Below are 14,360 nucleotides of genomic sequence, written 5' to 3'. Positions count from 1 at the left end.
CAAACCCTGGAGGGAGGCTGCCAGTCAGAGTGAAGAGGAGGACTCTTGACAAAGCAGTTTGCTGTGTTGATGCATGCAGGATTCTCCATCCCTGGTGGGCAGAAAGTAGACAGCCCTGCTAGATCAGGCCAAAGGCCCACGTAGTCCAGCTTCCTGTATCTCATAGTGGCCCACCAGATGCCCCACGCAAAACAACAAGAGACCAGCATCCTGCATCTGGCATTCTGACATAGCCCATTTCTAAAATCAGAGGCTGCACATACACATCATGGCTTGCAACCCTTTCAACCTTCTTCTAACCAGCTTCCTCATTTGAGGGAAGTCTGCTTGTTGGAAGTCAAGGGTTTTGTGACAGATTTGCCTGGTATTCTTCCCCCGACGTGCATGTCGAAACGGATCACAGCATGATTGCTGTTCCCCAACGGATCAGTAACAACACATCCCTAACCAGGTCCTGAGTACCACACAATATTAAATCCAGAGTCACCTGTCCTCTGGTGGACTCCATGACTAGCTGCTCTAAGGCACAGTCATCAAGAAATCCAGTCTGTCTGTCATGACCAGAACCCGAATTGACCCAGTCGATATGAGGATAATTGAAGTCCCCTGTGAGTATAACCCTTTCCCTCCTCGACACCCCCCTGATCTGTTTCTGTTTGATGAAAGTGTCGGAGAGGCCAGGCCCCCTTTCTTGTGATAGTCCCATCTGTTGCACATTCTCTTTCTCAGGTGCTCCAGTACAAAAAGAAGTGTGGGGACCAGGAACAGCAACTGCTGGAGAAGGCGGCAGAATTGGAGCAGCAGCGGCTGGTGGTGAGAAATGTCCCTCACATTTGGGGGGGGGTGAGAGCTGGGGTGCTTCTGAGCTGTGGTCACTGCCTTGCCCCTCCTGGATGCCAGTTGGGCCCCCTTGGGAAACACAGAGGGGCTTAAGGGTTTGTTTTTCCCCGCCTGGGAACTCTACCACTCTGGTCTCTGCCGCAGCACTTTCTCCAAACCGAGCTGTTGGCAGCAGCTGTTTTTCAAATCGGGCATGTCTCACAGCTGAGCATCTTCTGGAAATCCCATCCAGTTTCAGAATGCGAAGGTGTGCCTACACTACAGCTTGTATTTGGTTTTAAAGTGGGGTGACAGTTGCGACTTTCCCCTAAGGATCCTAGGAGTTGTAGTTTGGGGGGGGGGCTACTGCTGGAAATTGCCCCCTATGGAACTACAGACCCCAAGCTGTAGGAAGAGGGGGATAACTGCTAAGTCAGTTGTGAGCCTGCAGTGTAGACCAGTCTGTCTGGCTCTTTCAGCTGAACCACAGAAACATTTACATGCCTCAGAATCAGCACTGCCATTGGCGTGTCCCACTGGGTACATTCTGCCAAAAATTCTAACCCCCTTGGTGGTGCAGAGGCCTGGATGCTTCATGCATGGAGGAGAGGCACTCTGTACATGCTCATAGGCTCTCTGTTTTTCACTTGCTCAAGTTGGGCACTTAAATCAGGTGTTGTGGGAGTGAGGGCATAAAGAGAGCCTAGACTCTAATGAAGGCAGGCTTTTGGTATATGCTCAGAAGAAGTCTGTGGAGGTGTTGGAGCACGCAAAGTCCAGGCCTGCCCAGGGATCCGGGTGAAGCTCCGTGAGTCCCAATGTGGGTGTTTAACCCTCAGCTGCCTTGACCGTCTTCCTTCCTAGAGCCACCTGGACATGACGGAGTCACGCCTGCGCCATGACCAGGAGCATAGCAGTGACCTGGAAAATGCCCTCATCCGGCTGGAGGAGGAGCAGCAAAGGCAGGTGGCCGGGCAGGAGGGCTTGTGGGAACATCTTACACTCCTCCATGACTTGTGCAGAGGTTGTGAGATTTGCAAAAAAATAAATTTGGGAGGGGTTGTAGTTCTGAGACAGAGGCCCGCCCCCCATGCAGAAAGCTGCAGGTTCCGTCCTTAGCAGCATTTCCAGGAAGGGCTGGGACAGTCCCCCGGAGACCCTGGAGGGACTCTGCCCATCAGCATTGACAGCCCTGAGCTGGAGGGGCTCTGGCACCAAGTGCTAGACTTGTGGCAGCTTCCTGGTTTTTTGTAATAATTCCTTATTGGTGTTTCCTGCTGGTAAATCTTGCTTCCAACCCCCTCTCTTCAGGAGTGCCAGCCTTGCCCAGGTCAATGCCATGCTGAGGGAGCAGCTGGATCAGGCCAACACTGCCAACCAGGCTCTCAGCGAAGACATCCGGAAGCTGACGACGGACTGGACCAAAGCTCGGGATGAGCTGGAGCAGCGGGAGGCAGAGTGGAGGCGTGAGGAAGAGGTCTGAGGCGGGAGAGCACCTGGGGCTGGGGGCAGGTGACCCTTTCTTTTGAAGAGAGTTGGGAGGAGTGGAGAAGGTTCGGCAGGTTCTGAACCTATTTGTCAAGAGGCGAACGTGAGCTGAGCATCTGCACTGTGAGCAGAATTTGTAGCCCTCTCCAAAGTTGGCTGCCTGTTTCTGACCTCTGGTGGTTCCTTTGGTTGCACTGCAGCAAGCAGCACTCAAAGCCAATCTTAGCCCATTGATGCAGGTCGCCAAGGCTCTTCCTCTTGCCTCCCCAGACATTCAACACCTACTTCAGCAATGAGCACAGCCGGTTGCTCACCCTCTGGCGGCAGGTGGTGGGCTTCCGACGACACTTCAGTGAACTGAAGACCATGACGGAGAGGTCAGTGCTGGGGTGCCTTAGCCTCTGCGTTAGGCATGTCCACACTGCAGGTTTTTAAATGAGTTTGAAACTGGTTTTAATTTGCAGCCCCTTTGCAGCTGTTGAAGGTGCCAAGGATCACAAAACGCTGCTTTTCTGGGTGATGCGGTGTTTAAAATCCTGCAGTCTGCTTCTAGATCCATTAAGTGAAACGTGTCCTCTTTTTGCTGAATGTTTCCGCTCACCCTGGGAGTGGGTAATGGAAAGCCCAAGCACCTTGCCTCCTGTCTGCTTGGCACTGTACTGGTCCAAGTGTTTTCCATGCTCTCTTGGCACTGAGATCTAGAAACTTGCTCTGTCCTTTTACAGGAACAATATTTGAGATTTTCAGAATGCTCAGGACCTCCCCAGTTCAGATGCTGTCATGGCCTAGCCAAGGGCCTCACGCTCCCTTTTTGTAATATGGATGGAACGAGTGCATTACAGTACTTTGGTTCTGTTTGTCTTGGCACCAATTATTATTTATTTTGATTTAATGCCACATGCTCTGTGTTTCTTGCCCATGGTTGAGATTAGCCCACATCTTTGGGCTCCTATTGACACTGTCCCTAGTGGAAGTCTTTGGCTGGGAGCCATGGCCACAAAAGAGATTTCGAACTAGTTTATGTACACCCTGCCTGGCAACTGGGGTGGGGCAGCTTCTATGTCCAGTGTGCAGCCCCTGTGCAATGGGGCCTGTGTGTGGTGCTGACACCCCCCCCCCCCGGCTTTGCCTTGTAGAGACCTCTCTGAGCTCAATCATGAGCTGTCACGGTCGACCCGCACGGCACATGCCGCCTGCTTAAATCTGAGTGGAAACTTGCGCCTGGCGGAGACCAGTGCCAGCGCAGCCCTGGAGAAGCAGGCCCTTCTGACAGCCCAGCTGGAGGAGCAGCTGAAGGACAAAGTCCGGGACATGATCCAGCTGCAGGTCAGGTGTGACACGGAGAAGGCTGAGCTGAGCAACAGGTACTGGTCCTGATGGGCAAAGCTACATGAGAAGCGGGGTGTGTGTGTGAGTGTGTGTGTGTGTGTGTTTCTGTTTTGGACTGGGCCACCCCCTCAAAAGGGTCTCAGGAAGCAGACCTGGGAAAAAACCCTTCTCTGTCTAAGAGCTGCTGTTGGTTAGAGCTTAGCATGACTGCACTAGGTGGACCAAGGACTGACTCCGGGGTGTGGCTGCCTGGGCGCCCAATCCTGTCCAGTTTTCCAGAGCCAGTGCAGCTGTGCCAGTGGGACTTGCACTGCATCCGGTGGTGGGAAGGCAGTCACAGAGGCCTCCTCAGGGTATGGGGACATTTGTTCCTTTACCTTGGGACTGTATTGCGGCTACACCAGTGCTGGAAAGTTGGATAGGATTGAGCCCTGAGTCACCAGGTGGGCCTTTAGCTCAGGGCAGAGCACCCATATTGCACCCAGAGGATCCAAGATTACACGTCAGGTTGCAGGACTGCAAAGGAGCCTCAGTGGCTGCTGCCGGTCGGAGCAGACAACTCTGGGCCAGGCAAACCAAGAACCGGACTAGGTCTGAGGCAGCTTCCTCTGTTCCTCTCCCACCCCAGACTCTGTGAAGTCACGTCCAGCCTGGAGCGCATGAAATCCCAGAACTCAGAGAAGGCCAAGACAGTGGAGATCCTGACCCAGAAGCTGGAGGTCTTGGTAAGGGACAGAGCAGTGGTGGGGATGATGTGGGGGAAGGGCAGCTGTTGGTTGGACAGGGGAGGACTGAGGCAGGCTTTGTGGGGACATTCGGTGGGTCTGCAGAAGTTCTCTGGAGCTAGTCGTGAGGCTGGCATGCCGTGGAAGGACAGGCAGGATTAGCCACAAAGACGGGGAGCATGTCCAGGAAAACCGCAGATAACTGAGTCCCAAAGATGCCTTGAACCCAGGACCTGTGAAGTTTCAGCCTGCTAATCCCGCATGGCCACTTCCTAGGAGGCAACTCGTGCCCAGGAGCAAGTGGCAGCAGATGCGGAGGAGATTGAGGCCCTGCGGACGGAGGCCGAGGCGCTGCAGCAGACCTTGCGAGACCTTGCTCAGGTAGGGGGGCCGGAGGGAGCACACCCACTCCTGGCGCCTGCAGTGTTTGCCGGGTGAGGGTGGGCTTGCTGGCTTTCATCCCGAGTGCAGCGGCAGCCTCTGTAGAGCGGGGCACGCTTCTTTTTCATGGCGCGGCTGGCTCTTGTCCCGTAGGCTGTCCTCTCCGACGCAGACAGTGGCATTCACCTGCCCGCCACTGACCGGACGACTGACGCCTCGGACAGCGACACCACTGGCTTCAGCCTGCGAGGCTTGTCTTCCAGCCTCCGAACGCCATCCCCGCTGCGCCGCTCCTCCCCTCGCCGCAGCATCTCCCCAGTGTTCTCGGACTCCACCCTCACAGCTGTTCAGTCAGCCTTGCAGAGGCGCCAGCTGCAGCTGCAGGTGAGAGTGGAGCTGCAAAGCGGAGGCAGCTGCATGGTTTCACGCGACTCGCAGCATCAGGCGCATAGTTCGTGGGGAACAGTTCATGGGTAGAATTCCTTGGAATTGGGTTTCTTCTCCCAAATCTCCTGTCAGGGACTCAAGCTGTGCAGGAGTCCTCTTTTTCTGTTGCCTGTCAGCTAAAAAATTCGGGGGGGGGGGGGTGTAGAAGGAGAGGCTAATTCTGGTCCACAGGAGCCCAGATTCACTAAAACTCTGTAATGCAAAGTTACTCCCAAAAGACAGATGGACAGACAGAGGTCCACGAATCCTGGGCTATTTCTGTGCTGGAATCATTGCAATTTTGCACCAAAGGAGGCTGGATTCTGCCGTCTGAATCAAGAACATATCTGTTTTTGCTCGCTGAGGGTAGAGCTGTTTAGAGCATCACTTGCAATTCTTAAAGTTTCCCAGGCATTATTTGCACATTTTCATAAAAACTTTGGGAACTTAGGGTTTTGTTTGTTTAAAAAATAGATTCTGAGGAATACTTGCCACTTCCAATGGGATCAGAAAATACTTGGGACTAACATCCTCTGTAAAAATCCCCCCCCCCCAAAATCCCTTTTAAAATGTTGAAAATTTGGCCAGTTTAAATTGTGGTTCTGGTCTTATGCTTCTGTTTTGAACTAAACTTAGTTTGTTTCGCTTCTCCCCCTTTTCCATTGCTGTTGATGTGGTAGTTGCTGGGGGTTTGTTTTACAAGAAAAGGCAGGATGGATGTTTTTACAATAAAATAAACACACTGTGTAAACTCCCAAAAGCCCATTTCTGTACCCGAACGTGTGTGTGTATTTTGTTTGTTCAAAAGACTTCTAGCTGCCTTTCAGTCATCTCAAGATGGGTGTTACAAAAGAGCTCTACTGTGCTGTCTTAACAGCAGCTGTTCTAGTGTCCTCCTAAGAATGAGGGGGGGGCAGTTCCCTCACTGTTGAGCAGCCACCAAAAATGTCTTGACTTTGTCTGCTCACTCTGGGGCCGGTGTGTGTGTTACGGGCTTGCTAGTAACCTGCCCCAGAGTGAGATGTTGAGTTCTTGGAAATCTGCGGCCAGGACGTGCGTGCAAAACATGAGGCTGCCCAGGACCTGGTGACTTCCCTGAAGAGGCAGCTGGCAGAGAGTGACAATGAGCGGCATTCGCTGGAGCAGAAGATCCTGCAGCTAAGGGACAACATGGACAGCCTGTCCCAGGCCCAGGAGGATGCCACACGCGATGCCAGCCGGTTCCGCTTGTCAGCGGAGCTTTTGGGCAGGTGAGTCAGCTCATCCTGCAACCCACCTGTGGGCTGTTGGGGAACAGCCAGAGTGCTGGGTGAAATTAAAAAATTAGATTAAAAAACAAGTAGGTCCTGAGAGACTGGAGTCCGCGGCCCGGAGCGCCTCTGCGTGATTTGCACGCAGGTATCAGCATCTCTCTCCCTCCTCTGACATCAGTGAGAAGACCCACCTGGAGAAGAGCCTGCAAGTGGCCCAGCAGAAGTTGGAGGAGCTGCGGCAGGAGAATGAGAAGCTGCAGCTGGCTAACAGCAACCTCCAGCGCCGGCATGATGACCTGGAGGAGGAGAAGGAGGACCTCTCCAAGGACCGGGAGCGGGCCAAGAAGGAAATTGAGCGGGGGTAGGTGGGGCAGTAGCGGTGGGGGTGGCACTGAGCCTGCATCTGGGGTGCAGGGCTGCGAGAGACCCCAGTGAGGAAGCTGGCAGTGTGCCTTCTGCTGGCGCAGGGCGGGGCTTTGGAGGGCCCTTCTCTGAGTGAGAGACGAGGGCTCTGCCTTGAGGGACTCAGTCAGTGGGAGTGGGGAGGAACGGGCAACAACATCAGTGCTGCTTAAGGCATCAGTTCCCCCCCCCTTTTCACCCTGCTGTTCAACTGGAAACTGGCTGTCCAACTTGAAAATTGGCACTGTGCCTGGTGAATGCAGCTTTGCCAGTCTTGGGGTGCTTGTGAGCCAACATCACTCTTGAATTTGGGGCCCCCTGGAGCCATTCAGCAATGTGGTGCCCTCCCTTCTCTCTCACAGGCACAAACAGCTGGAGCAGCTGGAGGGGAAGAAGTCCGCCCTGAAGAAGGAACTGGTGCTGGTGAAGGAGGCACTCAGCAAGGCCCTCCTGGAGAAGGAGGTCTTGGAGGATGAGAAGGCTGGGATGGCTGAAGCCCTTGCCAAGGTGAGCAAGTGCCACTTCCTGGGGGCTGGAAAGAGACTGGCTCTACTCCTGCTGGGTTCCCTGAATCTTCCAGCAGTCCAGGGATATGTTTAAAGGCTCAGAGCAGGAGTGCAGAGTTTCAGGGTCTTGTCGCAGTGCAGATGCAGCTGGGCTCTGTTGCAGCTGTCCGCTTTGTTGCAGTGCCTGCTCTCTGAAAAATGGACCAGACTAAGGGTTCTCTCATCCAGCAGTTCTGTAAGCATCCAGTGGGCTGTTGATGCTCTCCTGGGCATTACCCAGGGAGCCCCTGATGGGCTGTGGTCTCCCTGCAACCCTCAAAGCCCTATTGCGCTGCTTGTCGAGGTTCTATTAGGGACACCTTTGCCATCAAGGTGTTTAAAAATACTTACATACCACTTTTCAACAAAGTTGGAATGTTCATGATAACTCCTTGGCATCTCATCAGCTTTCTGCTAGCTGGCTGTCTTTCGGATTGATTTGTGCTGCTGTGCTCCTGAAAGCTTGCCACCAAAATGCAGCCACATAGTTGCTTTTTGACAGTATGGACCCTTTCTGTGATCTCGTCTCACCAGGCTGAGGTGAGCCAGGCCGAGACGGAACTTGCCCTGAACAGGCTGAAGGCGGAGGAGGCCTCTTTGCATGACTCCCTCTCCAAGATGAGTGCCCTCAATGAGGGCCTTGCTCAAGACAAGACAGAGCTGAACCGCATCATTGTTCAGGTGAGGGCCAGACCTGTACTGAAAGGGGCTTGTGGGCTCCACGGTTGTGCTGATGTGGGTGCAGGACAAAGTTCCATCCCCTACACTCCCAAACCCCAAGTTTCCGATCCTTTGGGTGGTCCAAAAAGTGTGCAGTTAAGTGGGTGTGTCTTTTAAGGGCCCATGAAGTCCTCTGCTGTGTGGCTGCTGTGCACGGCTGTCCACCCCAGGAGTGATTTGTCAATAGTCTCTGGAGGGGTTTTACAATTTCAGCAGATGCTCCTGTCTGGCAGGCTGATTGTTGCTCTTTCCAGAGCATAATAAGTACAGGCCATTTCTCATTATCTGCCTGTCTCCGTTCCAGAACCCCTATTGGATAAATAAAAAAACAGTGGAAAAATAGATTTAAAGACCCACTTCCAGGTTTCTTGCCCCTCCATTGTTGCTAATAAGGTTGTGTGTCTGCATTCACAGGGGTTTGATTTTGGAACTCCCTTCCGGTACCATAAAATGTGTTAAATAAAAGCAATTTTAAAGTGTGTCCCTTTACAATTGTGGTTTTAAAAACAGCTTTTCTTACTGTTGTAGAGAGGCAGTCAGCAATTAGAAATGCAAAGGACCCCTTGCTTTTGCCTGGCTCAGCTGAAGAATGGAATGATCACTTGCATGACTGTCTCTTTACAGCAGTAAGAAAAGCAGTTTTTAAAACTGTGATTTTAAAGTGATGCATTTTCCCCTTCTCCAGGGATCTACGCATTACTTCTCATTTGCAGTGGCCATTCGTGTTGAGTCAAATCCGTGTATAAAAAATCCGTGTATAACAAGGTTGGAGCTGTAGTGAGTGTTTCTCAGCAGTTGGATCCATTTGGCTCAGTGTTCCCCCTGAGACTGCATCTGACTGGAGAATTTAGCAGGCCCCCAGTTCTGTCCCGTATCCCCTGAAACCATTTCCCAGCATGTGCACCAGTGCTTCCCTCTCCTCCTTTCCTGTGAGGGGACCAGCTGGAGGAAGAGAAGGCCTCTCTCCTGGGGAAGAAGCAGGAGGTGGAGCAGGAGAAGGCCACGATTTGGGACGAGCTGGTACGGCTGGAGCAGGAGAAGCTGGACCTGGATTCGGAGCGCCACGGACTGGGCCACTCCCTGCAGGCAGTGGAGCAGAGCCGGGAGAACCTGGAGCGGGAGCTGCAGGTGCTGCAGAGGGAGAAGGGGCAGCTCCAGGAGCAGCTGGGGCAGGTGAGTATTGGGGCATCTGCAGAGTCCAGTGGGTGCCCACAGGCTCCCTCGCACACCTGTCTTCGTCCTAGGAGACGGTGGCAGCTGGCTTTCCGGCAGAGCTTTGCAAGACAGGCCTGCTTTTCTGCCAGCTGCTTCTGACCTGAGCTGCAGCTGGCTTCACACAAGACCTCAGCTTCTTTGGATATAAGAACTGAAGGTCACAGGGTGGCTCTGGTCATGGTTGGGCAGCAAGCCCTGACCTGTCTGTGGAGCAGACCTTTGCTGAGCCCGGGGTGGGGGGGCTGGGAATGGGCAACAGGCGCTTCTCTGTCTGAGCTGGGTCTCTGACACCCAGGTGGTCTGTGAGGGGAGAGCAGTCTGCATGTGCTCAGAGACTCTCTTCCAAGGCTTGAGCCATATGAGTTCTGCTGGTTGGGTTCAAGGGGACGGTTTGGCTGGTGGGGCTGAGAGTGGGCACAGAAGCAAGGACAGCTGTGCAGTTGTCCTCCTTTTCTGCTCTGCAGCTGTCGCGCCAGAAGAGTGCGGCCGGTGAGGAGTTGGCACAGGCACGCAGGGAGCTGGAGCGCCACAGCGAGGCTCTGCTTCGCGCAGCCAAGGAGAAGGAGGTGCTGATGAAGGAGAAGGCCAGCCTGGTGGTGCAGCTGGCAGCCTCAGAGCGTGAGAATCGGGGCCTGGCGGAGGAGGTTGCTGGCCTCAGGTAGGCACAGGGAGTGGGGCAGGCGGCTGTGGCGGCAGCGGAAAAGGCCTCGTTCGGCACTCCTACAGTGGTTTGCGCTGGCATAAGGCTTGTGGAGAGTTGCCCTGAGCTGCATGGCTGGCCGGCCAGCCTACCTGCAGGTGGGGAGGCGCTGTCGGGATGGTTGCCAGCACATAGCAGCGTTTGCAAACAGGCATAGCGCTTGGCTGCGGGAGCGTCTTCTGGGGAGGCTCACAGAGGTGCAGCGGCTGCGCAAGGAGGGCTGGCAGTGATTGGGGGGACGTCATATGGAGAGGCAACCCCAGAGTCTGTGCTGGCAGGCTGGGGCCCAGGGGAGGGCAGGGGTGGGTTGCTGCAGCACAGTGGTGGACCTCTGATCTGGCCTTGGCCACATCTCCTGGTTGGGCTGGGCAAGAAAGAGCTTTCCCTGCCTCAGATCTTGGAGAGAGGCTGACATCAGCGCTGGCAGTCCTGAGCTCAGTGCTGTCCCCAGGGGCCAACTCCAGAGGCAGCAGGAGCAGGACTGGTGCCGGAGCCTCTGCTGTTTGTTGGTCTAGGTCCGAAAAGGATGCCTTGGAGACTACCCTCTTTGATGTCCAGCAGCATCAGGTCCATCTGGAGGCCCGGAAGGAGCAGCTGGAGGGAGAGGGCCTGGGCTGGCTGCGGGCCAAGGAGGCCTTGCAAGGTACCAGGGGAAGTTCCCCCTCCCCAACCTCTGGCGGGCAACTTTTGGACTTGCGTGGAGTCTGCAGAGGGTACTCCTTCATGCCGTGCCTGCCTCCCCCCCCCACAACAGCGGAGCTGGCAGGTATTCGCAAGGAGATGGAGGCCGAGGTGAGCCGGCTGGAGAGGGAGCAGGAGCTGCTGGCCGAGAAGCTGAGCCAGGCAGAGCAGGAGGCCCAGGCCGCCCTAAAGAAGGCACAGGCAGCTCACGAGGAGGACATAGACCATCTTCAGAGGGAGAAAGTACGTGCCAAGCCAGGTGCAGCTGAATCAGGGCCCTGGTGGCCACCCGGATGCCCTTGACCAGGACATGGAAGGAATAGCCCTCCCCGGTTTGACTAACCAGATAAAATGTGGATGGAGGTAAACTGCCTTTGGAAACGGGGGCTCCGTTTAGCCATCGTAGCCAACTCTGTTAATGGGCCCCCTCCTCCCTGATGTCATCTAATCCCTGTCTTCCAAAGTCAAACCAGCGGCCGTCCCTGGTATCTTGTGACGGTGAGTTCCTCAGATCAATTCTCTGCTACTCAGTGCAGGACTTCTTTGTAGCCTGAGCCTCCAGCCAGCCAGTCTTTTGGGGCAGCCCCAAGTTCTGCATGTCAGGAGACAGGAGAAAGATACTTTGCTCTGTCAGTGTGTGCTTCCTGGGGCTTGCAGATCCCATCTTAGGCTGCATGCCTGGGCACAATTTCCTGACAGCAAGCTCCACTGGATTCCAGGGGACTTACTTATGAGTAGGTGTATCTGGCATTGCTGTGTGAGCCCTTGGCAGTTTCTCCTGTGTAAGTCCTGGGCGCCTTCCCCACTGGCTGGAGCTCTCGCCCCCTCCAGGACCTGCTGCACTGTCAAGGCTCCGCTTCGAGGGGCGCTGGCTAATGCAAACCAACCTTGCCAGGCGGGGCCCTGGGCCGCCCTCTACCTTGCATCCCATCCCGAATTGTTGCCCTGGCAGGAGGCATTGCAGCTGCAGCTGGACGCGGAGCGGGAGGAGCTGCTGCACCGCCTGACACAGGAGCGGGAGGAGCTGCTGGCGCGCCACGAGGCAGAGAAGGAGGAACTGAGTGAGGAGATGGCAGCCCTGCAGCAGGAGCGAGATGAAGGCCTCCTGCTGGCCGAGAGCGAGAAGCAGCAGGTGAGCAGCACTTCTGCTGCCTCCCACCCCCCCAGCAGTGCATGACCTGCAGCACACTCTGTTCCAGCTCCTGACCCACCACAGGCCTTGGGGTGGGGTCCCTTCTGAAGGCGGGTGGAGCGTGCCCCCTGGAGGTGTTTGTGACCCCTGGCCTCTCCCCCAGGCACTGTCTCTCAAGGAGTCAGAGAAGAACATTCTCTTGGAGAAGCTGTCAGGTGCCCAGCAAAGCCTGGCCAGCGCCACTCTGGACATGGAGAGGCAGAAGCGGGATGCCCAGAGCCGCCAGGAACAGGAGCGGGTAGGTGACAGGCAGCAGCTGCAGGTAGACGGCCTCTGTATGCGGAGGCACTGTGGATGCTGCCCCCAGAGCTGCTCTGCTGAGTTGGACTGAGGGTCCACCACCCCCACCCCTCTTCCCACCTGGTGCCCCTGGAAACCCAAAAGCAGGCAGGCTGCGAAGGGCAGTGGCTCTCTCCCACCAGCTGGTATTCAGAGATAAACTGCCTCTGAACATGGAGGTTCTGCAGAGCCAGCGTGACTAACTGCCATCAATATCCTTTCCCTTTTAAAACCATATATGTCGGCAGCCATCATTGCATCTTGTGGCAGTGAGTGCTGTCAGTTGACGCAGGGCTTCCGCTTGCCCGTCCTGAATCTGCTGCCCACAAAGTGATTGGCAGTCTCCAACTCCACAAAGCCTCCCCTCCCTGTCCAGGACTACCCTGTGCAAGGCAAGGGGGGAGCAATTGTGAGTGCATTTCTGGACAGCTGGCTTGTGCCCTTCCTTTCGGGGCCCAGACTGGATCATGGAGGGGGCTGTCTTTGTCTTCCCCTCTGCAGAGCACCATCAATGCCTTGAACTCTGAGCTGCGGAGCCTGCGGGTGCAGTTTGAGGAAGCCATCATGGGCCATGAGCGTGAGTTGAAGGCACTGCACGAGCAGGCCCGGGAGCTGGCCAAGCAGCGGGAATCGGCCCTCCGAGAGGTCAGTGCGTGCCCCCTGGCCGGCTCCCCTGCCTTTTTAACCTCTCTCTGATCCTTGCTTGCAGAATCTCTGTGTTTGGAGGCCCCTGAAACCTCAGTGGAGATCCAGTTGCTTTTTCCTTTTATTCTGTTGTTAAATGTTGTACAGGTGTGTGTTGCTTAACAACCGTTCACTTAACAACGGGCCGCATATATGACAATGGTCAAAGTCAAAGTAAGGATGCTCTTAATGAGGCAATCCCATCTCCCATAGCCTGCAGCATAGTGTCCATTTACATAACAGAGGGGCTCTTAATGCAAAGAAGACACAATCTATCTCCAGTGGCCTGTGCTAGTTTCTGGCAGGAAGTGTCTGTTTGGACTGAGTGTTCACCTAATGACCTAATTGCATAACAACGGGGATAGGAGAACATGTCCCAGTCGTTAAGCGGCGCACACCTGTACTTTTCAATGGGGCCATGTGTTGAAAGTGGTTTTCAGCCTTTAGAAACATAAGTGAAAATAGTGAACCCAGATTCTTGCAGCGTTTTGTCCCAGGCCAGAGATCTTGTAATGCAAAGCAGAACCTGCCCACCCTGGAAATAAGTAGTGCAAATGGAGAGGAGAGGGAGGAGCAGATTGAAGCCTTTCCGGAGACGCCCCTTCAGTCACGGTCTTTCCTGTCCAGGTGGAGGAGCTGAAGATGCAGCTGCGCGTGGTGGATGATGCACGTGACCTGATCCGCCGGGACCTGGTGGAAACTCACCGCAAGGCACGGGAAGCTCAGGAGTCCCAGGAGTCCCAGCGCAAGGAGGTGACAGACCTGCGGAGGAGGCTGAGTGACGAGATCAAGGAGAAGGAGGCCCTGCAGAGGTCCAATGCAGAACTGCGCATGGCTGTGAAGCGGGCAGAGAGTGACCGCATCAGGTGAGGAGGGAGGTAGTTTCTGACATTCCCAGTGGAGCTTCCAGACTCAGAGGCAGTCTTGCTCTGAGCGGCAGTTGCTGGAAAGCAGCACTCAGAGAGGGCTCTTGTGTCTCGCTTCTGGAGGTGCTGGCTGTCCTCTGTTGGAAACAGGATACTGGGTGAGATGGCCCTTGTGTTCCCTGCCTGCTTCAGCTTAAAGCGTGCCAATGAGGAGAAGGAGCAGAAGATTTCCATCCTGGAGGAGACACGAACGGCCACGGGAAAGGAGGCCTCGGACCTGCGCAGCAGCCTCCAGGAAGTGGAGCGTTCGCGGCTGGAGGCCCGCCGGGAACTTCAGGAACTGCGGCGACAGGTGCGGGGAGAAGGGAGGCAAAGGGGTGGGATGCGGGAGTGTTGAATTGGATGGAATTGGCCAGGAATGAGTGACTGTTGGGTGCTTTGTGGTCCAACTGGTGGGGGATTGCAGCCCCTGTTTCCCTGACATGCAGAGTCCCTCTTGACTGTGACTGGCCATTGAGTGGGGTGGCGGGGCTGTGGGCGCGATCCGCCTCTCCAGCTGCCTGCAGCCCTCTGCGGAGGCAGCTGCTTGAGACTGGCAGAGTCCAGCTTGCGCTCGCTCTCTCTCGGCTGACCCAGTTTGCGTCCTTGCCTGGTT

At 55.3% G+C, this 14,360-nt stretch overlaps 1 protein-coding gene across 5 annotated transcripts in view; it reads left to right on the top strand.

The window, feature by feature from the left end:
- CROCC (ciliary rootlet coiled-coil, rootletin) overlaps positions 1 to 14,360 on the top strand; it is a 35,658-nt gene that overhangs the window by 13,513 nt on the left and 7,785 nt on the right. For all 5 annotated transcript variants that reach the window (XM_066637143.1, XM_066637145.1, XM_066637140.1 and 2 more), the window contains exons 5-25: positions 730 to 813; positions 1,684 to 1,781; positions 2,131 to 2,296; positions 2,578 to 2,684; positions 3,444 to 3,671; positions 4,265 to 4,361; positions 4,638 to 4,742; positions 4,896 to 5,126; positions 6,219 to 6,418; positions 6,600 to 6,782; positions 7,186 to 7,330; positions 7,903 to 8,049; positions 9,031 to 9,261; positions 9,768 to 9,961; positions 10,519 to 10,646; positions 10,758 to 10,927; positions 11,637 to 11,816; positions 11,980 to 12,114; positions 12,657 to 12,800; positions 13,467 to 13,705; positions 13,898 to 14,057. In XM_066637143.1, the coding sequence (XP_066493240.1) occupies positions 730 to 813; positions 1,684 to 1,781; positions 2,131 to 2,296; positions 2,578 to 2,684; positions 3,444 to 3,671; positions 4,265 to 4,361; positions 4,638 to 4,742; positions 4,896 to 5,126; positions 6,219 to 6,418; positions 6,600 to 6,782; positions 7,186 to 7,330; positions 7,903 to 8,049; positions 9,031 to 9,261; positions 9,768 to 9,961; positions 10,519 to 10,646; positions 10,758 to 10,927; positions 11,637 to 11,816; positions 11,980 to 12,114; positions 12,657 to 12,800; positions 13,467 to 13,705; positions 13,898 to 14,057 (3,372 nt within the window). The remainder of the gene's footprint in view (positions 1 to 729; positions 814 to 1,683; positions 1,782 to 2,130; positions 2,297 to 2,577; positions 2,685 to 3,443; positions 3,672 to 4,264; positions 4,362 to 4,637; positions 4,743 to 4,895; positions 5,127 to 6,218; positions 6,419 to 6,599; positions 6,783 to 7,185; positions 7,331 to 7,902; positions 8,050 to 9,030; positions 9,262 to 9,767; positions 9,962 to 10,518; positions 10,647 to 10,757; positions 10,928 to 11,636; positions 11,817 to 11,979; positions 12,115 to 12,656; positions 12,801 to 13,466; positions 13,706 to 13,897; positions 14,058 to 14,360) is intronic.

Source organism: Tiliqua scincoides, chromosome 9, assembly GCF_035046505.1.
Source record: "Tiliqua scincoides isolate rTilSci1 chromosome 9, rTilSci1.hap2, whole genome shotgun sequence".
Taxonomy (NCBI): domain Eukaryota; kingdom Metazoa; phylum Chordata; class Lepidosauria; order Squamata; family Scincidae; genus Tiliqua; species Tiliqua scincoides.
Note: the sequence above shows the minus strand (reverse complement) of the source record. Positions and strands in the feature narration are given on the sequence as shown.